Source organism: Hordeum vulgare, chromosome 1H (genome assembly GCF_904849725.1).
Source record: "Hordeum vulgare subsp. vulgare chromosome 1H, MorexV3_pseudomolecules_assembly, whole genome shotgun sequence".
In the NCBI taxonomy this organism is placed as follows: domain Eukaryota; kingdom Viridiplantae; phylum Streptophyta; class Magnoliopsida; order Poales; family Poaceae; genus Hordeum; species Hordeum vulgare.
The window spans coordinates 114384995-114410947 of NC_058518.1; the positions used below are offsets into that span (position 1 = coordinate 114384995).

The window sequence follows — 25953 nt, forward strand, 5'->3', positions numbered from 1 at the left end:
TCCATGTGGGCCACTTCTATATTGTATACTTTATAATCAGTAGAAATAGCAGGTCTTCTTGTTCTATTAGACCTTCTAAGTGCCTCATTGTCGGGCACACTTTCTACTATTTCTTGCTGCACTTCCAATTCATGATCAACAACGGGTTCAGTCGGCTCCTGAAGGACAGGTTCCGGGTCTTCTCCCGCAGTTGTCATGGTTGGAGTTACGTCGGGTAGTGAGAAAAATGGCTCTTGAATCATCGGAATGGGTGCATGCACCCTTTTCTCCTCAAGATCAATTGTCCGAGCTACCCGGCTCCCCCTCATCATCTCGTCCTCTAAGAAGACAGCATGTCTCGTTTCCACAAACTTTGTGTATCTTTCTGGGCAGTAGAAACGAAAACCTTTTGACCTATCAGGGTAGCCAATGAAATGGCAACTCACTGTCTTCGGGTCTAACTTTCCAAGATTTGGATTAAACATTTTGGCCTCCGCTGGGCATCCCCACACTCTTAAGTGTTGTAGGGATGGCACTCTTCCTGTCCAGAGCTCGTGCGGTGTTTTGGGAACCGACTTGCTTGGAACTCTGTTGAGAATGTGAATGGCGGTTTTAAGCGCCTCCATCCACAATCCCAACGGAAGGTCTGAGTAGCTCATCATGTTGCGTACCATATCCATGAGAGTACGGTTACGCCTTTCAGCTACTCCATTTTGCTGAGGCTCGCCCGGCATGGAATACTGGGCAACAATGCCAGTCTCTTGCAAGAATTTTGCAAAAGGTCCAGGGACTTGGCCATATGGAGTGTGTCGACCGTAGTACTCCCCCCCACGGTGAGACCTCACTATCTTAATCCTTTTATCAAGCTGATTTTCAACTTCTGCTTTGAATATCTTGAATTTATCCAATGCTTCATGTCGGTCTTTGATTGGATAAATGTAACCGAAGCGGGAGTAATCGTCTGTGAACGTTATGAACGAATCATAATCGTCCACACTTTTCACCGGAAACGGTCCACAAATATCAGTGTGGACAATTTCCAGCGTTCCTGTGCTTCGGTTTGCTCCTTTCTTTATCTGTTTTACATATTTCCCTTTAATGCAATCCACGCATTGTTCTAAGTCAGAGAACTCCAACTTTGGAAGAATTTCGTTTTTGATTAATCTTTCTATTCTCCCCTTGGAAATGTGGCCTAATCGACAGTGCCATAGTTTCGAGGAGTCGTGAGTTCTTTTTCTTTTCTTTTGATCGTTGTTCGACGAAGTACTTTGTTCATTCACATTCAACACATAGGGCGCTTTTTCACATAGCGATAATAAATAAAGCTCATCATGAAGAAATGCATCCCCAACATAATCATTAAAAGACCAAATGGCGCATTTGCCATGTCCAAAGAAACATTGATAATCATCTTTGTCTAAACAGGAAACACTTATTAAGTTCCTATTACATGAAGGTACGAAAAGCACATCCCTAAGCAGAAGTTTGAAACCACCGGCTAGCTCCAAGGAGACGTCACCCACAGCTTCAACTTCGGCTTGGACACCGTTCGCAACTTCAATTCCTCTTGAATTTCTTGGCAAAGTTATCGTCGAACTGAATCCCTGTAAAGAATTTGCAACATGAACAGTTGCTCCTGAGTCAATCCACCAAGTAGATTTCATAAACTTTGTATACAAGGATTCATTAACAAAAGAAACTATATCATTACCTCTCTTCGCCATGAAGGTCTTTAGAAAAACAGGGCAATCCTTCTTGTAGTGCCCTTTCTCCTTACAGCAGACGCAAGTTTCCCTGTCCACTGGAATATGCCTATGCTGAAAATAGACAGGAGCTTTGCCATTGCCATTGCCATTGCCATTGCCCTGTGGCTTGGAGGGAGAAGCCTTGTTGGGCGGAAAGCCCTTCTTCTTATCCTTCACATAGTTGATAGATCCACCATGTGAGGCCTTAATCCTCTCCTCCTCCTGAGTGCACATTGCGATGACTTTCTCTATGTCCCAAGTCTCGGGCTGCATGTTGTAATTGACAACAAACGTCTCGAACTCCTTGGGCAAAGATGCCATCACCAGGTGGACAAGGAGAGTTGGTTTTATCTCCAAGTCCGCATCCATAGGTTTGAGCTTAGCCGCCGTGTGGCTCATCCTAAGGATGTGCTCCCTTATGCCATGGCCACCACCATGGTAGCTCTCTGTCACCAGCTGCTTGATCAGCTGGGTGGCATACGTCTTAGAAGAGCCAGTAAACTGACTCTTTATCTTATTCAGAATTTCTTTTGCCGTAGGGCAATCAGCAATTGATCCCACGATAGTGGTCTCAATGGTGTTCTTTATGAATGCCAAGCATTTCTTGTTGGCATTCAACCAAAGCCTGTTGCTGATGGAGTGGGACATCACCTCCTTATCACAATTTCCTTTCTTTTTGTCCCAGCTCTCATCATCCTCATCAGCTTCTCTGACTGGGTCTGCAGGTGCAGCTGGCTGTGGTTCCTCCAGCACCCAGTCTACCTCTGCAATGCAGAGGGCCATGTCCACTTTCTTCATCCACTCAGAGTAGTTGTCTCCCCTGAGTGTCGGAATTTCCTTGAGGCAACTCATCAGATGGAAACCTCCTGAAATCACCAAATAAGCGAAGTCAGTACGACAATCATATGCATTAAATAACGTTGGTTAATATAATCATGTAATTGCCTATGCATATTAATCTACATTACCGTTGGGCAAATGATAGAAATAAATGCATCATTTTGCAATATGCAATATGACCGTGTGATTAATCAACGTCGGTCAGAATAACAACATGATCATATTCCATATTGCTTATAGCAGCGGAAAACGTGAAATAAAATTTCATGTGCCTCATAACTTAACAGAAATTAATTCTGACATTTAAAATAAAATTCATGAACTTTATTAATGCTTTTATAAAATTCATGAACTATTCCTTTTCTGAGAAAGCTATTTTATTCTCAAAATACTTTCTACTTTTCTTTACAGAAAAAATACATAACAATGCTGTAAAAAATTACAGAAACTTTGAACATTTTTACTTTCTATTTTTCTAAACATATTTTCATAGAAAAAACATCTAGACAACACTTTTATATCTGTCTTAATAGACAGAAACATAATATCCTTTAAAAAAGGAAAATGGCCGAGGCCTTTTCTTTCTGGGCCGGCTTCGGCCTGGGTCGGCTTGGTTTCGGCCCGAAGGCCCGTTTCCACTTGCGCGCCCGCAGGGCGCAGCGCCACTTCGGCCTGGCCTGGGCCGGCCTGGCTCCCGCCGGCCTTAGAGGCCCGAGCCGCGCCTAGGGTTACATCCGGGGCGATCCTGGCCATCCGTCGGATCGGACGGTCCCCCGCGGCCCTCGGGGAAACAAAACCGGCTGGGCCGGTGGGGAGGGGAAACCCTACCCCCATTTTCCCCCCGCGCCGCTCTAAGCCACCTTTCTCTGCCCGACGGCTCCTCTCCTGCGGGTGTTCGCGGGCCGCGACGGCCGAGAGCCCCGCGCCGCGCGCTCTCTGACCCCGCCGAGGAGGAGGCCGTCGGCCTCTCTGCTCGTTCCTCTTGCCGGTTCGGCTCCTCTGCGCGGCGTCGTCTCGCCCCGCCGGAGAGGGCCCCGGCCGGCTACCTTTTCTCTCTCGCGTGGAGGCTCTTGCCCCTCCGGAGATGCAGCGGTGGCCCCCTCCGCTCCTCTTGCCGGTGCGCGCCCTCTCCCGAGGGAGAGTGCGCTGCCGTCAAGGGGGGGCGTTGGGGTGCCATACACCCTGCTATCCTTTTCGTCCTTGAGCAGAGACATAGTCATGGCGCCGTGGCCTCCCCTTTCGCCGGTGGCGCGTTCCCTTGTGGGAGCGCGTTGCCGTCGAATGGGTTGGCCGTGGTGCCTCGTTGCGATCCGCAGGGCGAATCTTTCTTTTCTTTGCATGTTCCTCTCCCCCTTTTGTTTTTTTCTTTTCTTTTGCGGATCGGATCCGTATACTTTTCTTCGTTTTTCTTTTGGATCTAGATCCGTACATTGCCTCCGAGGAGGTAGGTTCTTCTTCCCCACACCTCGGCTTGCCGATGCGTGTGGGGATCGAGAGGAACACGCGCGGCCTTGCGGCGGCGCTTCTTTTTCGACGAGGCTTTAGGCCGTCTTCGATACTTGCCCATCTAGGGTTCATGTGGGGAGGGGAAAGACATTTGCTTTTCTTTAACCGAACGAATCTTTGCCTAGCGGCTCTGATACCAATGTTGAAGCCGTAGATCGACTAGGCATAGATAGATCCGGTGTTACCATGTACTCACCTAATCCCGAGCCCGATGAACTCCCTGCTCCGGTCATTGGTGCCGGTGTAGTCGTCGGTGGCGTGAGGAAGGAGGTGTGGTCGTGGTGGTGCTTCCCGTGAGCACTGCGCAAGCCCTAGATCGGAAGGGGATTTAGGTGGGGTGTCTGGCGGCGCGGTGAACCTCGTACCGTGCGCCCCGGCCCCCACCACTTTATATATAACGCAGGTCACAGGGGCCCACCAACCATAACGTGTTGGGCGCCCCCGATCAGGGCGCATAGATCAAGGGCCCGGTGGGCCATTGGGCCCACGCGGAAGAGATCAACCTAACAGTAACTACTTGTCACTTGTCAGTACGCTATGGTTAATATTTTGTCAGGCACACATTGATCATAGTTCACAATTGGTGTATTCTGATAATCTCTTTTCATATACCTAGTCTGATCTTTCTACTCATGGATGGTTCGGCTTCTACTTGCGAGTTACTTCTACATCAGTTCATTGGTCATTTATCTCTGCAACTCTGTTCCTTACTGTAAAAAACAGCAGGATGTACCCTATCTTTTGGGGTAAAACAACCAACACTGCAAATAGAAGTTCTAGTTCCAATGTAAATACTCTGCAAGACTGCAAGTTCCATCTTCTTCTATGGGATTAGTACTGCTGCACTGGTGGTTCAGAACTGCCCATTTACCAATGGGAATTTGGACTTGGAAGGTAGATCTAGATCTGCGTGCCTGCAAAAATTTCCTGTCCTTTTACTATTATAATCCATCTTCTTAGCACAAAAGTACAAAGGGGCAGTAATTAACTACGTTCCTGGCAGTGAGAAAGGCGAGATTAGATCTAACCGGGAGCATGTGACAGCCTCCCCGTTTGACGTGTTAGCTTCAGATCCAATCCACTCTGTTTTAATCTGCCAAGGAACAGCCTCTGCCATGAGGGTTTATATAATTGTTACTGCATGGAATAAACTGTTTCTTCTCCTTGTGTCATGTGTTACCACTGAGTGGCCAGCTGTGATGTCTCATTTTTATTCTTGTGTCAACTTTCAACTCTGGGGAGCGGGGATAACTTCTTTGTTCCTCGGTAGTTCAATTGTCACCCTGCAATGCCCATAATTACCTTGCAGGGCTTACTGGGTGATTACGGTATCACATTGAGGAATGAAATGTGTATCACTCTAACTAACCTGACAGTAAATGATAAGGCTTTGTCCACATCAAGAATACATCTGTTTCTCTTTTATCATCATCATCATCATGGTCGTGTCGTCGTTTTGTGTAGTCTGACATCTGTAGCTTGTGAGCAGCTGAGTTGTGACTTTGCTAAATATACATGTCACACAGGAATCATTATTCAGAATCTTTTTGTTGCTTCTGAGTTGTGACTTTGCTAAATATATATACTATGTCACATGAATCATTATTCAGAATCTTTTTGTTAGTGTAGTAGTAGTAGTAGTATCTCCTTGTCTACTTCATCTCCATCTTTGTGTAGGGATTTCTTGGAGACTTTAAACAGGGAGATGATTTACTTACCATCCTTGTAGAGGAAGAACACCAATTCCATTTATTTCAAACTGTTTAACTGTTGGTGCTCTTCTCATCTCTCACTGCCAGCACTCCAATTGTCACCCTGCAGAATCCAAAATTTCACCAAGGTCCTTAACTACAGACTGTTAAGTACTCCTAGTAACCAATCCAACTTACAGGCTGTGAAGTGCTTTTATTCAATATTATCATCCTTGAGAGGTGAGACACACCCTTTCCATGATGAAGCTGCCCACCCAGATGCCATCTTTTCTTTCTCCTTGCTGCTAGCAAAGCTGTTACCGCCGTTAAAATAAAAGTAGTTCCCCAGTTGGACATTGCAAAGCAAATTAGGCGTTGGTGATCTGATGCCTGTAGTAACAAATTTAAATATACACTCAACCACCAATGGGTCTTCAAAATGGTGACTGTAAACAAATATTTTTTGAAGGCGGTGATAATTCAGTGGTAGAGGCCAGAGGAGAGTACATCTGAACAATTTCCTAGGAGAGACAGGGTGTGGTATTGTGCACTGTTGCCTCGGATCCAGAGATTCTGCAGGTACAAAGGTGGCCTTCCTCCATTGCTTCCTCCATTGCTTCATCGTCTCATCAACCTCAAATACTCTTTTAACCTCCCGCTCCCCTCTCTCTCTCTACTTATGCTAAACCTCTTGGCCACTCCATAATTAGTTACTGCTACTAGGCTTGCAACATAAGCAAGACCAAGATTTGGCTCCAATTAACTCCTCTAGACCACACAATCCTGTAGAGCTAGCTACTGCTGCGGCTACCTTGTACTGATGTTCTTGCATATACTTGTACTTGGGTAGTTGCATGGTACGATTACAGACAAGCTAGCGTTGCTGCCATGGGTAGGCGGAACAAATGGTGGACGACGGCGTTCGTCAGGTGCTGCGCGCTTGTCATGCTGTGCGTGGGTACAGCCGTCGTCGCCGCGGCGGACGAGCAGGGCTCCGCGCTGCTCGCGTGGAAGGCGACGCTGCGTAACGGTGTTGGCGCGCTGGCGGACTGGAAGGCTGGGGACGCGTCGCCCTGCCGGTGGACCGGCGTGGCGTGCAATGCCGACGGCGGCGTCACCGAGCTGAGCCTGGAGTTTGTGGACCTTCTCGGCGGCGTACCGGCCAACCTGGCCGGCGTCATTGGCGGCACGCTGACCCGGCTCGTCCTCACCGGCACGAACCTGACGGGCCCAATCCCGCCGGAGCTCGGCGCGCTGCCCGCGCTGGCGCACCTTGACCTCAGCAACAATGCGCTCACCGGGTCGATACCGTCCGGGCTGTGCCGGACGGGGAGCAAGCTCGAGACGCTGTACCTCAACTCCAACCGGCTGGAGGGTGCCATCCCGGACGCCATCGGCAACCTCACGTCGCTCCGAGAGCTCATCGTCTACGACAACCAGCTCGGCGGCAGGATTCCGGCGGCCATCGGCCGCATGGCCAGCCTCGAGGTGCTCCGCGGCGGCGGTAACAAGAACCTCCACGGCGCGCTCCCCACGGAGATCGGTAACTGCTCCAGGCTCACCATGGTCGGCCTTGCCGAGACCAGCATCACCGGCCCGCTCCCTGCGAGCCTCGGCCGCCTCAAGAACCTCACCACGCTGGCCATCTACACGGCGCTGCTCTCTGGCCCGATACCCAAAGAGCTCGGCCGGTGCAGCAGCCTGGAGAACATCTACCTCTACGAGAACGCGCTATCCGGGTCCATCCCGGCGGAGCTCGGCGCGCTCAAGAAGCTCAGGAATCTGCTGCTGTGGCAGAACCAGCTCGTCGGCATCATCCCGCCGGAGCTCGGCTCCTGCAGCGAGCTCGCCGTGATCGACCTGTCGATCAACGGGCTCACCGGCCACATCCCGGCGTCGCTCGGGAAACTCTTGTCACTGCAGGAGCTGCAGCTCAGCGTGAACAAGATCTCCGGCACGGTGCCGCCGGAGCTCGCCCGGTGCAGCAACCTCACCGACCTGGAGCTCGACAACAACCAGATCACGGGCGCCATCCCCGGCGATCTCGGGGGCCTCCCGGCGTTGCGCATGCTTTACCTGTGGGCGAATCAGCTGACCGGAAACATCCCGCCCGAGCTCGGCCGGTGCACTAGCCTCGAGGCGCTGGACCTGTCGACCAACGCTCTGTCCGGGCCGATCCCACCATCGCTCTTTCAGCTTCCACGGCTGTCCAAGCTCCTCCTCATCAACAACGAACTCTCCGGCCAGTTGCCCGCCGAGATTGGCAATTGCACGTCCCTCGACCGATTCCGGGCAAGCGGCAACCACATCGCCGGCGCGATACCACCGGAAATCGGCATGCTTGGGAACCTCAGCTTCCTGGACCTGGCCTCAAACCGTCTGTCCGGTGCCCTCCCCACGGAGTTGTCCGGATGCCGGAACCTCACGTTCATCGACCTCCACGACAATGCCATCGCTGGCGTGCTGCCGGCAGGGCTCTTCAAGGAATTGCTCTCGCTCCAGTACCTCGACCTCTCCTACAATGCCATCTCCGGCGCGCTCCCGTCCGACATCGGCATGCTCACTTCATTGACAAAGCTCATTCTCAGCGGAAACCGGCTATCCGGAGCGATGCCACCGGAGATTGGCTCGTGCTCACGCCTCCAGCTCCTCGATGTCGGTGGCAACTCGCTGTCCGGTCACATTCCGGGGAGCATCGGCAAGATTCCGGGATTGGAGATCGCCCTTAACCTCAGCTGCAACAGCTTCTCCGGCTCGATGCCAGCGGAGTTCGCAGGGCTCGTGAGGCTCGGGGTGCTCGACGTGTCACACAACCAGCTCTCCGGCGATCTCCAGGCGCTGTCCGCGCTCCAGAATCTCGTGGCGCTCAACGTCTCCTTCAACGGCTTCTCTGGCCGGCTTCCAGAGACGGCGTTCTTCGCGAAGCTCCCAACCAGCGACGTCGAGGGCAACCAAGCGCTTTGCCTCTCGCGGTGCTCTGGCGACGCAGGGGACCGTGAGCTGGAGGCACGCCGCGCGGCTCGTGTCGCGATGGCCGTCCTGCTCACCGCCCTCGTCGTCCTCCTGGTGGCCGCGGTGCTCGTCCTGTTCGGGTGGCGCCGGCGCGGCGAGCGTGCCATCGAGGACAAGGGCGCCGAGATGTCGCCGCCCTGGGACGTCACGCTGTACCAGAAGCTGGACATCGGAGTCGCCGACGTGGCCCGCAGCCTCACTCCGGCGAACGTGATCGGCCACGGGTGGTCCGGCGCGGTGTACCGTGCCAACATCTCGTCGTCCGGCGTCACGATCGCCGTCAAGAAATTCCAGTCATGCGACGAGGCGTCTGTGGAGGCGTTCGCGTGCGAGATCAGCGTGCTCCCACGGGTGCGCCACCGCAACATCGTCCGGCTGCTGGGATGGGCGTCAAACCGCCGGACGCGCCTCCTCTTCTACGACTACCTCCCGAACGGCACTCTGGGAGGCCTGCTACATGGCGGCGCGACCGGTGCGGCTGTCGTGGAGTGGGAGGTGCGGCTCGCGATCGCCGTGGGCGTGGCCGAGGGCCTCGCTTACCTCCACCACGACTGCGTGCCGGGGATCATCCACCGTGACGTCAAGGCCGACAACATCCTCCTAGGCGACCGCTACGAGGCTTGCCTCGCCGACTTCGGCCTGGCTCGAGTCGCCGATGACGGCGCCAACTCGTCGCCTCCGCCGTTCGCCGGATCCTACGGCTACATCGCTCCCGGTAAGCATTGCAATTACAGTACAACTCTGCTACTCCATAGTTAAGATTCAATTTCCATCTATAAGATGTAGTAGCGGTTTAACATTTCTCGTCACACGGTTGATGCAGAGTACGGTTGCATGACCAAGATCACAACCAAAAGCGACGTGTACAGCTTCGGCGTGGTGCTGCTGGAGATGATCACGGGGCGACGCACGCTGGACCCGGCATTCGGCGAGGGGCAGAGCGTGGTGCAGTGGGTGCGCGACCACCTGTGCCGGAAGCGCGACCCGGCGGAGATCGTGGACGCGAGGCTGCAAGGCCGGCCGGACACGCAGGTCCAAGAGATGCTGCAGGCCCTCGGCATCGCGCTGCTGTGTGCCAGCCCGCGCCCTGAGGACCGGCCGACCATCAAGGACGTGGCGGCGCTGCTGCGCGGCATCCGGCACGACGACGGCACCGACACGCGGAAGGCCGGGAACGCAGCCGGAAGCGAGACGACGGAGGGGATGAAGCCAGCCGATGCGAAGAAGCCCATCTCACCCACCAAACTTATGGCTCTGACTAGACCGGTCCAAACCCAGGCCCAGGTCCAGGCCCGGGCGAGTTCAGGTTCCTTGGGCTTACTCAACAACCGGGATGGATAGCTTAGTCTCAGGTGATTGGGCCCACTAATTGCTATAAAAAAGGTGATTGGGCCCACTAGTAGTGTGATGTTAAGGGGGGCCTTTAGAAATTATGTATGTATCGCTATTCACCGTTGAGGTGAGTAAACAGAGAGTGCAAGGGGGTGTGTCGTTTTGCTAGGTGCACGCTCTCTGGGTACAAATGTTGTTTCCTTCCGTAGGGATTTAGTGATCATAGGATACCATCTCTAGATGATACAACAGGGTCATGACAGGTCAATAATATTGTGTACCATAAAATGGGGTATAATGCAATGGAAGTTAGTGTATATTATCCAGTTCATAATAATTGGCTATGAGACCAATGAAGATGTTTGTCAAAGGGTGCACATGCCACATGTTATTCCCATTGTCATGTTTTTCTTTGTTCATGCTAGTGGTCCATTCTTGGTTTGTTCATGCCGTGGCTCTTTTTTGCGGCTTCGCTCCTTCTCCTCTAGTATATATAGGGGGAGGGGAGGAGGAGGCTGGTGCCCTAGGGTTTCCCCTAGGGTGGGGCGGCGGCCACCAAGAGGTGCCTAGGCCCTCAAGGAAGGAGGGGTGGCGACCACCTGTGGGCCAGCCCAACCCCTTGGCCGCATGGGCCTTAGGTTGGAGGGGCGGCCAGTCCATCAGGGGATGGTGCGCCACCTCTCACAGCCTATGGGGCCCTCCCAGACAAGTGGACCCTTCCGGTGGACCCCCGAAACACTTCCGTAACCTCCGTCACAAAACTGGTAACCTTCCGAAACTCTTCCGGAACTCGAATTCCAACTTTCCATGTATCAATCTTTACCTCTGAACCGTTCCGAAGCTCCTCTTCATGTTCAAGATCTCATCCGGGACTCTGAACAACCTTCAGTCACCAACATAATAACTCAACAATACCATATTGTCACCGAACGTTAAGTGTGCACACCCTGCGGGTTCGAGAACTATACAGACATGACCGAGACACCTCTATGGTAAATAACCAATACCGAGACCTGGATGCCCATATTGATTCCTACATATTCTACGAAGATCTATATAGGTCTAACCACGATGTCAAGGATTCAGTCAATCCCGTATGTTACTTGCCCGACATTCGATCGTCGGTATCTCCATACCTAATTCAATCTCGTTACCGGCAAGTGGATAATAAACGATTATCTTGAAGCAGAAAATATAATAATTACTATTTTATTATTGCCTCTAGGGCATATTTCCAACACAAATCACATTATGCCTGGACACGCGATGATGGATATTGTAACACCGAGAGGGGCCTAAGAATATCTCTCCATCGTAGGAGGAGCAAATCCCAATCTTGAGCTACCAAGTTACTTGTCATACTTTTCCGTGAACCCGTAAGCATCCATAATAGCCACCCTATTAGAGGTGACGTTTAACAAACCCCAAAGTTCACGAAGCAAGTATGAAGGAATTCGATACTCTCATGGTCTAAGGAATTATGCAGATGTTAACTTTCTGTGTGTTATAAATCAATTACTTGTGACGAATGTATCTCATAGCATAACATCAATTTGGGTCGATTCAACACAAATGTTCTTCTAACATTGTGCCCTCAAAATTGTCGGAATAGTCTTGCCCATGACCAGGAAGACAAGATCATCATGCAATACACTTTAGCTAGTCTTCGAGGCATAACTAGGAATACATTTTACCATTTATTATACCACACGTGCACATGAATTTCCCTCCGAGCCTCATGGTTATTGTAGACTCAGGAATCATTGCAGTTATAACATTAAACATAAACATTCATTACAAACTTGGAGATACAAAATAACTATTATCACTACAGGAATCGGTTACTTTGCCGTCTTCCATAGCACGCGGCAAAGGTCCAGGCCACGGATGGCAATCAACTTTGTCGTCTACTGGCTGGCGACCCCACTTTCACCACTGAAAGTCACAATAATGATCGCCTTTGTCGTGTGCAAAAGCACAACGGACGGCAAAGACGTTTCCCGTCCGCTTTCCTGGCCTAGCTGACGCAAAGGTCCTCGACATCAAAGTATAGCTATTAGCCCTGTTTGGTGGCTAACGGCCTACTTTGTCGCCCGCGTGCGAATGACAAAGAAACACTTACCTTTTCCGTCTGCCCTGTGACGTTAGCAAGCCTGTGCTGCATGTCACTCCTGCTTTGCTTTTGCCGTGTGCCAGCTGATGGTTGAATGACCAAATGGTTCAAAAATGGTGCTCCCAGGTTGCACAGGTTGTTGCCATGTGGCACCTTTGTCGTCTGCTGGCCCATAGCAAAGTGCATGTATTACCACTTTTTTTAATCTGTTTTCTATTATTTCCCTGCATTTTTACAACACATATATGATATATATAGTTTCAAGCTAAAGATAGGCCATGTATTCCAACAAATAGTATGTAGTATCCAACATCATCGTGAAATATTGAACAAGAGAACACATAGGCTATTAAAAGAACCAATACATACATAGTTTCACACTATTCATTCATATATACATACATAGTTTCACATTGTTCACCAATACAAATCAAAACAATAATTAAACACTAGCACTCCATCAACGCCAGCTTCCATGAAGTGAAACAAATCTGCAAAATGGGAATAACAAAGTTAGAAGAAGAAGAAGGAGAAGAAGAAGAAGAAGAAGACTAGAATAATAATAATAAGAAGAAGAAGAAGAAAGAGAAGAAAAATGATAAGAAGAAAGAAAGAAGAAGAATAAGAATAAGGAGTAGAAGATGGAGAAAAAGAAAGAAGAGAAAAATGAAGAATAAGAATATATTTTCTTCTTCTTCTATGATTTTCTCATCTTTCTTCTTCTCTTCTATCTTTTTATCCTCTTCCTTCTCATTCTTCTTCTTTTATTCTTTCTTTCTAGTCTTTTTGTTCTTATATTCTTTATTTTTCTCCTCTTCCTTGTTTTTATTTTTCTTATTCCTTATTTGTGTCATTTTAGAGCTAACCTAGGTAATTTATGCCATTTTAGAGCTAACTAAGCTTATTATGTCATTTTGGAGGAAAATAATGTAAGTATATGTCATTTTTGTACTAACATTGTTAATTATGCCATTTTGAGCTAACTAAGCTTATTATGACATTTTGTAGGAAAAGAAGGTAAGTATAGGTCATTATTGATCTAACATAGGTAATTGTGCCATTTTGGAGCTAACTAAGTTAATATGTAATTTTGGAGGAAACTAAGATAAGTAAAGGTCATTATTGAGCTAACTTAGGTAATTATGCCATTTTTGAGCTAACTAAGCTTATTATGTCATTTGGGAAGAAAAGAAGTTAAGTACATGTCATCATTGAGCTAACTTAGGTAATTATTTCATTTTGGAGCTAACTCAGCTTATTATGTCATTTTGGAGGGAACAAAGATAAGTATAGGTCATTATTGAGCTAACTTAGGTAAGTATGGGTCATTATTGAGCTAACTTAGCTTATTATGTCATTTTGGAGGGAAATAAGCTACATATATGACATTTATGAGCTAACCAAGGTTAGTATGCCATTTTTGACCTAACTAAGCTAATTATGTCATAAATGAACTAAATAAGCTAATTACGTCATTTTGGAGGATATTAGCTAAGTATGTATTTTTTTGGGAAAATAAGCTAAGTATGTGGCATATTAGGGCTAACTAGCATGTACGAAGCTAAGTATGCATTTGTTAAGCGAAACACTAGAGAAAACTTACCGTCGTCATCATGACGGAGGTCAAGCACCGGGGTTAATCGAGCCAGTTTCACCTGGAGAAGGTTGCCCGAGAGAAGGGTTGTGCGGTGTGGCTCGGGAGTTATGGTGCACCGAAGATCATTTGCAATATTTCGTTAGCATATTGACACTCAAATTTTAAGACTAGTAACTAGTGACCACTCAAATGAAACTCATCGTTCCCACCATAGTAATGACTGCATCGGCAGAGGGGTCTCACCGGTCTTCTCGCACATAGACTGCACATTTGGTTTTGATGAGTCACTCATATTAGTTAGTAATGGAATGAACATTACGTGCATGATTTGGCTAATATCTAGAAGAAACTTACCACTAGGAGCTCGTACATGGCCTGGTGAGCCGCCTCATTCCGTGCACTCTCCTCCTCCAACAACCTAGCCGTATTCGCCTTCGCCAAACGTTCCTTCTCTGTTGCCACCCAGTCCCTCGCCTCCAGAAGCGCCTAGGTTATTGCTCTCTCTTTTTGAAGAGCAGCCTGCAACACCACTCCTTGTTAGCATTGTAATCATCGATGGTCGCACACACAATGTAATGGAAGAAAGACATCTCAGTCCTTATAACTAACCTCGATGGCGAGATCGACTGGCCGTGGACGAGTCCTTATCTTAGGACAAGAGCTCATTTGGCGCGTCTTAATCTCCGGGAGAGTGAGAGGACAAATATCAGTCCATCTCCAATGGCTATCGATCCATGGTGCCTCCTGATACGTCTTCGTCGTATCTATAATTTTTGATTGTTTCATGCCAATATTCTACAACTTTCATATACTTTTGACAACTTTTTATACTATTTTTGGGACTAACATATTGATCCAGTGCCCAGTGCCAGTTCCTGTTTGTTGCATGTTTTTTGTTTCGCAGAATATCCATACCAAACGAAGTCCAAACGCAATAAAAATTTACGGGGATTTTTTTTGAAATATTTATGATTTTTGGGAAGAAGAATCAGCGCGAGACGATGCACGGGGTGCCCACAAGCCCACCAACCGCGACCGGGGGTGGGCCCGCGGCTGGCAGGCTTGTGGCCACTCCTTACGGCGGTTGGTGCCCTTCTTTCGCCGCAAGAAATATAATATCCGGAAAATTTCAGCCCAATCGGAGTTACGGATCTCCGGGAATTTAAGAAACGGTGAAACGCAGAATCTAGGAGCGCAGAAACAGAAGGACACAGAGAGAGAGATCCAATCTCGGAGGGGCTCTCGCCCCTCCGCCGCCATGGAGACCATAGACCAGAGGGGAAACCCTTCTCCCATCTAGGGAGGAGGTCAAGGAAGAAGAAGAAGGAGGGGGCTCTCCCCCTCTCTCTCGGCGGCGCCGGAACGCCGCCCGGGACATCATCGTGTGACGACGATCTACACCAACACCTCCGTCATCTTCACCAACATCTCCATCATCTTCCTCCATCTATATTCAGCGGTTCACTCTCCCGCAACCCGCTGTACCCTCTACTTGAACATGGTGCTTTATGCTACATATTATTATCCAATGATGTGTTGCTATCCTATGATGTCTGAGTAGATTATCGTTGTCCTATCGGTGATTGATGAATTGCTATGATTGGTTTAATTTTCTTGTGGTTATGTTGCTATCCTTTGGTGCCCATCATATGATCGCGCGCGTGGATCACACCATAGGGTTAATTGTATGTTGATAGGACTATGTATTGGCAGTCTAGAGTGACAGAAGCTTCAAACCTAGCATAGAAATTGATGCATATGGGATTGAAGGGGGACCAATATATCTTATTGCTATGGTTGGGTTTTACCTTAATGAACGTTAGTAGTTGTGGACGCTTGCTAATAGTTCCAATCATAAGTACATAGAATTCCAAGTAAGGGATGACATGCTAGCAGAGGCCTCTCCCACATGATACTTGCTATCGATATAGTAACGTAGTCAATTGCTTAGGGACAATTTCGCAACTCCTACCACCACTTTTCCACACTCGTTAGACAATTGTAGTTGTTTCTTTATCTAACCAGCCCCTAGTTTTATTGACGTGTTCTTTACTTTCTTGCAAGCCTATCCTATCACTCCTATAAAGTACTTCTAGTTTCATACTTGTTCTAGGTAAATCGAACGTAAAGTGTGCGTAGAGTTGTATCGATGGTCGATAGAACTTGAGGGAATATTTTTCCTACCTTTAGCTCCTCGTTGGGTTCGACACTCTTACTTATCGAGAAAGGCTACAATTGATCCCCTATACTTGTGGGTTATCAAGACCTTTTTCGGGCGCCGTTGCCGGGGAGCAATAGCGTGGGGTGAATATCCTCGTGTGTGCTTGTTTGCTTTATCACTAAGTAGATTTATTTGCTGTTCTAAGTTGTTCTCTATCTTTAGTTATCGATATGGAACACGAAATACCAAAAAAATTAGGTGTACTTGCTACTCATGGAGATGGGGAACCTCCTAAAACCCTCGAGGCTCGTTATGTGGAAAATATTATGCACTTCTTTAATAATCCTGAGAAAGGCCCATTCAATTATATAATGGGATACATGTTGGATCAACGTAAATACTTTAGGGATTATCGCTTGACTCAAAAAGGGAAACTTTTATGGGATCAAATCCATTTGTTGAAATGGTATGCTTGGGAACTATGCAAGAGATATGGTGTTATTTGTTGCTCTAGGATGAAGGCTCCACACCTTCCCTTTTCTTGTGAATTTAATGATCATAGAACTTTGGCTTCTTATGCTAATGGTATATATGATTACTATGATGTGGAGCAAATAGAAGAGTTTGTTGCTTTTATGGGTGCTTACGAAATTGAGGCTGTGTTTAAAGGGTGTGATGATAATGATGATGCTCCTTACCGATCTAAAAAATTTGGCTATGCTTCGTTATTGTTATAGTAATTATGAATATAATGCCCATATTGAACGATTTAAGGAGAAATTCTATGCTGCCCAAGAAGAGACTATTATTTTGCAGGAAACTATGGAAGAAGAAAATGCTGAAATTGTGAGCTCATTAGATGAAAAAGATGAAGAGGAGAGCGAAGAACAAGGAGGAAGAGCGGACTAGCTACCCGTGTCCACCTTCTAATGAGAGTAACTCTTCTACTCATACATTATTTAATTTCCCTTCGTTCTTATCGAAGGATGAATGCTATGATCCCTTGGATTCGTTTGAAACATCCCTTTTTGATGAACTTGATGCATGCTATGCTTGTGGCCATGTTGCCAATATGAATGATGCTTATGAAGATGAGCTAGCTATAGTCCCTTATGTTAAACATGATGATTTTGATGAATATAATATGCATGTGCTTGCTGCTCCTACTTGCAGTTATTATGAGAGAGTAACTACATCTCCACCTCTCTATGTTTCCAATACGATAAAATTGCAAGAAACTGCTTATGCTATGTATTTGCCTTTACTTGGTGTGCATGAATTGTTCTTTTATGACATGCCAATGCATAGGAAGAGAGTTAGACTTCGCCATTGCTTGATATATGTTACCTTGTGCTCACTACTAAATTTCAAATCATTGCTTATTAAAATTGGCTTTGATATACCTTGGGATCCGGGTGGATCCATTACTTGAGCACTTTATGCCTAGCTTAATGGCTTTAAAGAAAGCGCTGCCTGGGAGACAACCGGGAAGTTTTAGAGAGTCATTTATTTCTGTTGAGTGATTTTATTTAGTTTAAAAACAAAAAAAAATATAGAGGGGAACTTAAAACTTTTTCAAAAAGAGAAGCGATTGAAAGGTGATGCATTGCGGAAGTGAGGGTCGACCTTGAACACTTGTGTTCATGCTCATGGAAAAAATGTAGAATTTTTCATGGAAGTTTCTCAGAAAAATAATTATCCCCTTGTACAATTCCTTTGTGTTTTTAAAAATAATGTGCCAAGTAAAGCCTTTACGATTAGTTTGGGTGATAGTTGTTTGATCACGCTGAGAAAAGACAGAAACTTTCTGCTCACAAAATTAATTTTCATTTTTATTCTGAAAGATATTTTGAGTTGATACTTTTTTCTGCTGATTGATATGCAAATTTTCCAGACGTTCGTAATTTTTCAGATTTTTTTAAATATCATAAGTATACGGAATATGCAGATTGCTACAGACTGTTCTGTTTTGACAAATTCAGTTTTCTATGCATTGTTCTCTTATTTTGATGAATCTATGGATAGTATCGGGGGGTATGAACCATGGTGAAGTTGTATTACAGTAGATATAATGCTAATATGAATTTATAATGAGTTCACAATATTACTTGAAGTGGTGATTTATTTTATTATACAAACGGATCTCACGAAGTTTTGTTGAGTTTTGTGTGATTGAAGTTTTCTTGTTTTGGGTGAGAGCACGATGGATGAAGGAATAAGGAGAGGCAAGAGCCTAAGCTTGGGGATGACCGAGGCACCCCAAGGTAATATTCAAGTAAGACTCAAGCGTCTAAGCTTGGGGATGCCCCGGAAGGCATCCCCTCTTTCGTCTACAATCTATCGGTAACTTTACTCGGGGCTATATTTTAATTCGTCACATGATATGTGCAAATGCTTGGAGCGTCTGTTGTGTTTATTTTTCCTTTTTATTTTATGCACCATGCTGGTATGAGATAATCCTTGGTTGGCTTTATAGAATGCTTCTTGTGCTTCACTTATATCTTTTGAAGTTTGGATTGCCTGTTTCCTACACATAGAAAACCGCCATTTGTAGAATGCTCTTTTGCTTCACTTATATTTGTTAGAGCGGGGCATATCTTTTGTTGAAAGAATTAAACTCTCATGCTTCACTTATACCTATTTAGAGAGTTAACAGGAGTTGGTCATTCACATGGTTAGTCATAAAACCCTACATAAAACTTGTAGATCACTGAATATGATATGTTTGATTCCTTGCAATAGTTTTGCGACATGAATATGTGATATTAGAGTCATGCTAGTGAGTAATTGTGTACTCTTAGAAATACTTGTGTTAAGGTTCATGATTCCCGTAGCATGCACGTATGGTGAACCGTTATGTGATGAAGTCGAAGCATGATTTATTTATTGATTGTCATCCTCTGTGTGGAGGCCGGGATCGCGCGATGGTTAACTCCTACCAACTTTTCCCCTAGGAGCGTGCGTGTAGTACCTTGTTTCGATGACTAATAGAATTTTGCAATAAGTATGTGAGTTCTTTATGACTAATGTTGAGTCCATGGATTATACGCACTCTCACCCTTCCACCATTGCTAGCCTCTCTAGTACCGCGCAACTTTCGCCGGTGCATTACACCCACCATATAGCCTCCCTCAAAACAGCCACCATACCTACCTATTATGGCATTTTAATAGCCATTCCGAGATATATTGCCATGCAACTACGTCTGTTCTATCTCATGACATGTGCCACCACTTCCATATTGCCATTGCATGATCGTAAGATAGCTAGCATGATGTTTCCATGGCTTGTCCATTTTTTTGATGTCATTGCTATGCTAGATCATTGTCACGGTACACTACCGAAGGCATTTCATATAGAGTCACAATTGCTCTAAGTATTGAGTTGTAAGTGTGATGATCATTATTAATAGAGCATTGTCCCATGTGAGGAAATAAAAGAGCCCAGCGAAGCCCATTTACAAAAAAGAGGCCAAAGATGCCCACCAAAATGAAAAAAAAATATAAAAATTAAAAAAAAAGAGGCCAAAGAGCCCACAAAAAAATGAGAGAAAAGAGAGAAGGGACAATTGCTACTATCCTCTTTCCACACTTGTGCTTCAAATAGCACTATGATCTTCATGACAGAGAGTCTCCTATGTTGTCAATTCGATATACTAGTGGGAAATTTTCATTATATAACTTCGCTTGTATATTCCAATGATGGGCTTCCTCAAAATTTCCCTAGGTCTTCGTGAGCAAGAAAGTTGGGTGCACACCCACTAGTTTCTTTTCTGAGCTTTCATACACTTATAAGCTCTAGTGCATCCGTTGCATGGCAATCCCTACTCACTCATATTGATATCTATTGATGGGCATCTCCATAGCCCATTGATACGCCTAGTTGATGTGAGACTATCTCCTCCTTTTTTGTCTTCTCCACGACCACCATATTCTATTCCACCTATAGTGCTATGTCTATGGCTCACACTCATGTATTGCGTGAAAGTTGAAAAGGTTTGAGAACACTGAAGTATGAAACAATTGCTTGGCTAAAACCGGGGTTGTGCATGATTTAAATACATTGTGTGGGGAAGATGGAGCATAGTCAGACTATATGATTTTGTAGGGATAACTTTCTTTGGCCATGATATTTTGAGAAGACATGATTGCTTTGTTAGTATGCTTGAAATATTATTGTCTTTATGTCAAATGATAGACTGTTGCTTCGAATCACTCGTGTTTTAGTATTCATGCCATAATTAGATTATATGATCAAGATTATGCTAGGTAGCATTCCACATCAAAAAATATCTTTTTTATCATTTACCTACTCGAGGACGAGCAGGAATTAAGCTTGGGGATGCTGATACGTCTCCGTCGTATCTATAATTTTTTATTGTTTCATGCCAATATTCTACAACTGTCATATATACTTTTGGCAACTTTTTTATACTATTTTTGGGACTAACATATTGATCCAGTGCCCAGTGCCAGTTACTGTTTGTTGCATGTTTTTGGTTTCACAGAATATCCATACCAAACAAAGTCCAAACGCAATAAAAATTTACGGGGATTTGTTTGGAATATTTATGATTTTTGGGAAGAAGAATCAATGCGAGACGATGCACGGAGTGCCCACAAGCCCACGAGCCGTGGCCAGGGGGTGGGCCCGTGGCTGGCAGGCTTGTGGCCACTCCTTAAGGAGGTTGGTGTCCTTCTTTCGCCGCAAGAAAGATAATATCCGGAAGAAAATCGTGTTAAAATTTCAGCCCAATCGGAGTTACGGATCTCCGGGAATTTAAGAAACGGTGAAACGCAAAATCTAGGAGCGCAGAAACAGAAGGACATGGAGAGAGAGAGAGATCCAATCTCGGAGAGGCTCTCGCCCCTTCGCCGCCATGGAGACCATGGACCAGAGGGGAAACCCTTCTCCCATCTAGGGAGGAGGTCAAGGAAGAAGAATAAGGAGGGGGGCTCTCTCCCCCCCTCTCCCGGCGGCGCCAGAACGCCGCCCGGGACATCATCGTGTGACGACGATCTACACCAACACCTCCGTCATCTTCACCAACATCTCCATCATCTTCCCCCATCTATATTCAGCGGTTCACTCTCCCGCAATCCGCTGTACCCTCTACTTGAAAAGGTGCTTTATGCTACATATTATTATCCAATAATGTGTTGCTATCCTATGATGTGTGAGTAGATTATCATTGTCCTATCAGTGATTGATGAATTGCTATGATTAGTTTAATCTGCTTGTGGTTATGTTGCTGTCCTTTGGTGCCCATCATATGATCGCGCGCATGGATCACACCATAGGGTTAGTTGTATGTTGATAGGACTATGTATTGGCTGACTAGAGTGATAGAAGCTTCAAACCTAGCATAGAAATTGATGCATATGGGATTGAAGGGGGACCAATATATCTTATTGCTATGGTTGGGTTTTACCTTAATGAACGTTAGTAGTTGCGGACGCTTGCTAATAGTTCCAATCATAAGTGCATAGAATTCCAAGTAAGGGATGACATGCTAGCAGAGGCCTCTCCCACATGATACTTGCTATCAATCTAGTAACATAGTCAATTGCTTAGGGACAATTCCGCAACTCATACCACCACTTTTCCACACTCGTTAGACACTCGTAGTTGTTTCTTTATCTAACCAGCCCCTAGTTTTATTTACGTGTTATTTAGTTTCTTGCAAGCCTATCCTATCACTCCTATAAAGTACTTCTAGTTTCATACTTGTTCTAGGTAAAGCGAACGTAAAGTGTGCGTAGAGTTGTATCGGTGGTCGATAGAACTTGAGGGAATATTTGTCCTACCTTTAGCTCCTCGTTGGGTTCGACACTCTTACTTATCGAGAAAGGCTACAATTGATCCCCTATACTTGTGGGTTATCACCTCCCGCCACCATATTTCATAAAAGGCGAGGAGTAAATGGCACATGATACATTGATGAAGTGGGAGTCGATCTTGAACTTTGTGTTCTTGCCCATGGATCCGAAGTATGTCTTATCATGGAAGCTTCTCGTAACAATAAAATTCCCTTGGTATAATTTGATCTGGCATCTATGATCTTGTCCTTTGCAATCATTGTTCCGACCATGTTATTCTGCTTTGATTCCAGTCTCGGACAAGTTAAGGTGCTTGTCTTCGACAGATCAATACATTAGTCTAACCTCTATTTTGATCTATCTCCGAGTATTATCCTTGGTATCTCGAGAATATCACGGAGCTATATCACTTCTTATGGGCTCCTCATCAGCTATGGTATTTCGCGAATTCCATTTTACTCGTGTTCTGAGTGCTTGGACACTCAAGGGCACCGATAAGTGAATGAATTATGCATTATGATTCAACTACTCTTAATAACCTTCTTTGCTTATGAGTTTGTGCTTGATCATCTCATTCCAAGCTGCTAGGCTACATCACCATCGTCATGCTAGAGCTTGACCATTCTATCCATGTACTTCATCCCCAGAACACAATTCCAACAATGCACTAAGTTTACGTCGAGCTTTCGACGTCATGTTGGTCATCTTGAAAGGCAATTTTGATTCTAAGCTAGCAATCTAATTTGTGGTTCCGACTACCTTTCGCTTCACTATTGCCTTGCTTGATGTCGTCGCTGAATGATTACATCTTCATGAAACTTCTCGACAAATGCATCGTAATCATCATCAGCATTCTAAGCTCTTCCACGTTATCAATTGAATTCATGATGAGAAATACCATCCTTTCCCCTCGATGATTTGTGTTATCATTGGCAACCTTATTGCCTTCCCTCCAACACAAACCTGTTCTGTTGTCCCTTCAGTTCCTTGCTATCCAGCTTTTGGTATGTTCTACCTTGGAGTATTACCATATTTTATGTCAAGAATGTTGTGAAAATTGTTGCACCTCTTAAAAATTCTTGATATAGTGGTACTTCACACCATCACCATTCATTTCTTGGTCCCTGTGTTGTTTCTAACCGGAATACCGACAAGTGAACTCAGATGTGTGATTCCAATACTTCTGGAAATCCTATTGCTTTGAAGTTAATGACTCGTAGTTTCACTCTTAGTGTGTTGGTTGTTGACTCACCATTTTAGCATTGGTTGTGCTACTCGGTCCATATTTTCGAGTGCACCCTTCGATCAATGTTTAATTGTTGATGTTTCCCCGAGCATACGTCATTATATCTTTTGATCCGACAAATGCTATCTCCTTGTTGTTTTAATTTTGGAAATTCATCCCTATCAAAATCCTGAGGGATTGTTGTTGAGCCCATCGGCCACACCCTCAACTCCTTCATGTTCCATGATAAACCTTTTGAAAGCATTATCTTTGCGCCTAGCTGAGGAAGAATATGTTTTATAGATGAAGTGTTTTCCCAAAGTTCATGTGCATTCTTACCGCCATGAATATGAGAAAGTTTTGTTTCGCCTCCTCTCGGATCATACCAAATCATTCACGCATGTACGAAGTGTTATATGTTTTGAAGATTTGCTATCTTCACTTCATATAAATTTCTTAGAACCCCAAGCCACGAACTAATTTGATCAAGGAAAAGAAGTTCCTTCATAAGAGCTAATCTAGGCTTACAAAAGGACCTTTATATCCTCGATGGTGGTTCCCAAATCAGAACTCGGTTGCATTTCGTTGTGGGAATTACATGTGGGCACGGATGTCTTGACATTGTGTTCATGTGTTTTACAACCCAACTCATGATTCAAGACTTGCTTCTGTAGTTCATATCCCAAGAATCATGCTTCATCATCTCATTAATTTTTGTTGCCCCCTTTTCTTCTCAGGCATCCTCAGGCTGAGGTATCTTCACATCAATCATATCTGAATCTTGGGCAGATATGATGGTTGGAACATTCCTAATAATTATAATTTTGGTCTTTATGTAACCTAGTATGGTGGTGTCTTGTCTAGCACACCTGGTTGTATGACCTATTGTTATATTATCTTTCTTAGTAAGGTTAGCCATTTTCCCCTCAGGAAATTGTATGACTTATTTTGTAAGTTGTTCTTGATGGATCCTTCGTGTATCCAAAGTACAACCTTTATCTGATGACCATGTTGATGCTACCTCGAAGCACGGATGAGGTACTTCAAATGTCAACAAGAACATTGGAAGTGCGATGCTAAATTGTTCTTGATCAATTATCCAAACAGTGTTGTATGGGTAAACATCATGATTCTCCTTGCCCTTTTATCTAAATGGTTATGTACTTGGTGACCTATCATGTATACCATGCTCTATTTTCCTTGGAATGGCATACTCTAGAACTTGTGTGTGAACACATTTTCCTTCCCATTGGTCTCTTTAAACTTTCTTGTAATCTAACTTATCTAAGAAGTGTTCATTCCCTTCTTAGGTAAAAAACTCGGTGTACAACTCTGTCAGTAAGACCATGTTACTATTTTGGATAACATTCGGGTAGCAACCGGCGTACAAGAGCTTTGCCTATTGGTCTGCCTCGTTTTAACGAGTAGGAAAATGGTTCTATTCGTCCCCCACCTTTGGTACCGACGTTGTTGCCAACATAACTAACATGTTATTCTCTCACATGTCTTGCTACCAAGACCATGCAAGGTGTCACCGATCTGCCTACTTTTAACCCACATGGTGGGCCCATAACCCACAATTCTAGAGAACGGAAACCTGACTCTTCTGTACACCTTCGATTCCAAGGTATCCTTTGCACTTGGCTTCGTATGTAATTCCCGAGCCACCATCCAAGGGATGGTCTATCCTAGCACCAGACGCAATATTCATTCTTATTGCTCCAGACCCCTTTCACCTTCTGATCACGCATCGAATGTTTGCCTACCCATTTGAAACTTTTGTGCCACCTGGGTGCCCTTCTGCCCTGGCCTTTTTTGTGCCATCTCGGCGCCCTTCTGCCGCAGCCGAAGAAGGGGCGTCTGGGTTGTAGGTCTCCTTGGCCTTGTCAAGAGCGAGTCAAACCTCCCTCCACTTCTCGCATGAGTCAATCCTAGAGAACACGTGAAGGAACCTGAACTCTGTTGGAAATATACCCTAGAGGCAATAATAAATTGGTTATTATCATATTTCCTTCTTGATGATAATCGTTTATTATCCATGTTAGAGTTGTACTGATTGGAAACTCAAATACATGTGTGGATGCATAGACAACACACTGTCCCTAGTGAGCCTCTACTTGACTAGCTCGTTGATCAAAGATGGTCAAGGTTTCCAGGCCATAGACAAGTGTTGTCACTTGATAACGGCATCACATCATTAGGAGAATGATGTGATGGACAAGAAAAAAACTATGAACATAGCATATGATCGTGTCAGTTTATTGCTACTGTTTTCTGCATGTCGATGTATCTGTTCCTATGACCATGATATCATGTAACTCCCGGACACCGGAGGAATACCTTGTGTATATCAAACATCACAATGTAACTGGGTGACTATAAAGGTGCTCTACATGTATCTTTGAAGGTGTATGTTGGGTTGGCATGGATCAAGACTGGGATTTGTTACTACGTGTGACAGAGAGGTATCTCGGGGCCCACTCGATAATACAACATCACAACAATCCTTGCAAGCAATGTAACTAAGGAGTTAGTCGCAAGATCTTGTATTACGAATGAGTAAAGAGACTTGTTGGTAATGAGATTGAACTAGGTATAGAGATACCGACGATCGAATCTCGGACAAGTAACATACCGAAGGACAAAGGGAACACCATATGGGATTAACTGAATCCTTGACATAGAGGTTCAACCGATAAAGATCTTCGTACAATATGTGGGAGCCAATATGGGCATCCAGGTCCCTCTATTGGTTATTGACCGGAGAATGTCTCAGGTCATGTCTACATAGTTCTCGAACCCGCAGGGTCTGCACACTTAAGGTTCGGTGACGTTTCAGTATAGTTGAGTTATATGTGTTGGTGACCGAAGGTTGTTCGGAGTCCCGGATGAGATCCTGGACATCACGAGGATCTCCGGAATGGTCCTAAGGT

The 25953-nt window shown here is 45.6% G+C and overlaps 1 protein-coding gene across 1 annotated transcript; it reads left to right on the forward strand.

Annotated features, from left to right (window-relative positions):
* The first annotated feature begins 6258 nt into the window (after nt 1-6258).
* On the forward strand, nt 6259-10422 carry LOC123407856 (leucine-rich repeat receptor-like serine/threonine-protein kinase RGI4). The gene is made up of 2 exons (XM_045101088.1): nt 6259-9488; nt 9597-10422. The coding sequence occupies exons 1-2, from the start codon at nt 6650-6652 to the stop codon at nt 10112-10114; spliced, it is 3357 nt and encodes a 1118-aa protein (XP_044957023.1). The 5' UTR covers nt 6259-6649; the 3' UTR covers nt 10115-10422.
* Nucleotides 10423-25953: the final 15531 nt, after the last annotated feature.

Coding starts and splice junctions, on each gene's coding strand:
- LOC123407856 (XM_045101088.1), top strand. CDS start 6,650: ATGGGTAGGCGGAACAAATGGTGGACGACGGCGTTCGTCAGGTGCTGC. Junction 9,489..9,596: donor CTACGGCTACATCGCTCCCG/GTAAGCATTGCA, acceptor CGGTTGATGCAG/AGTACGGTTGCATGACCAAG.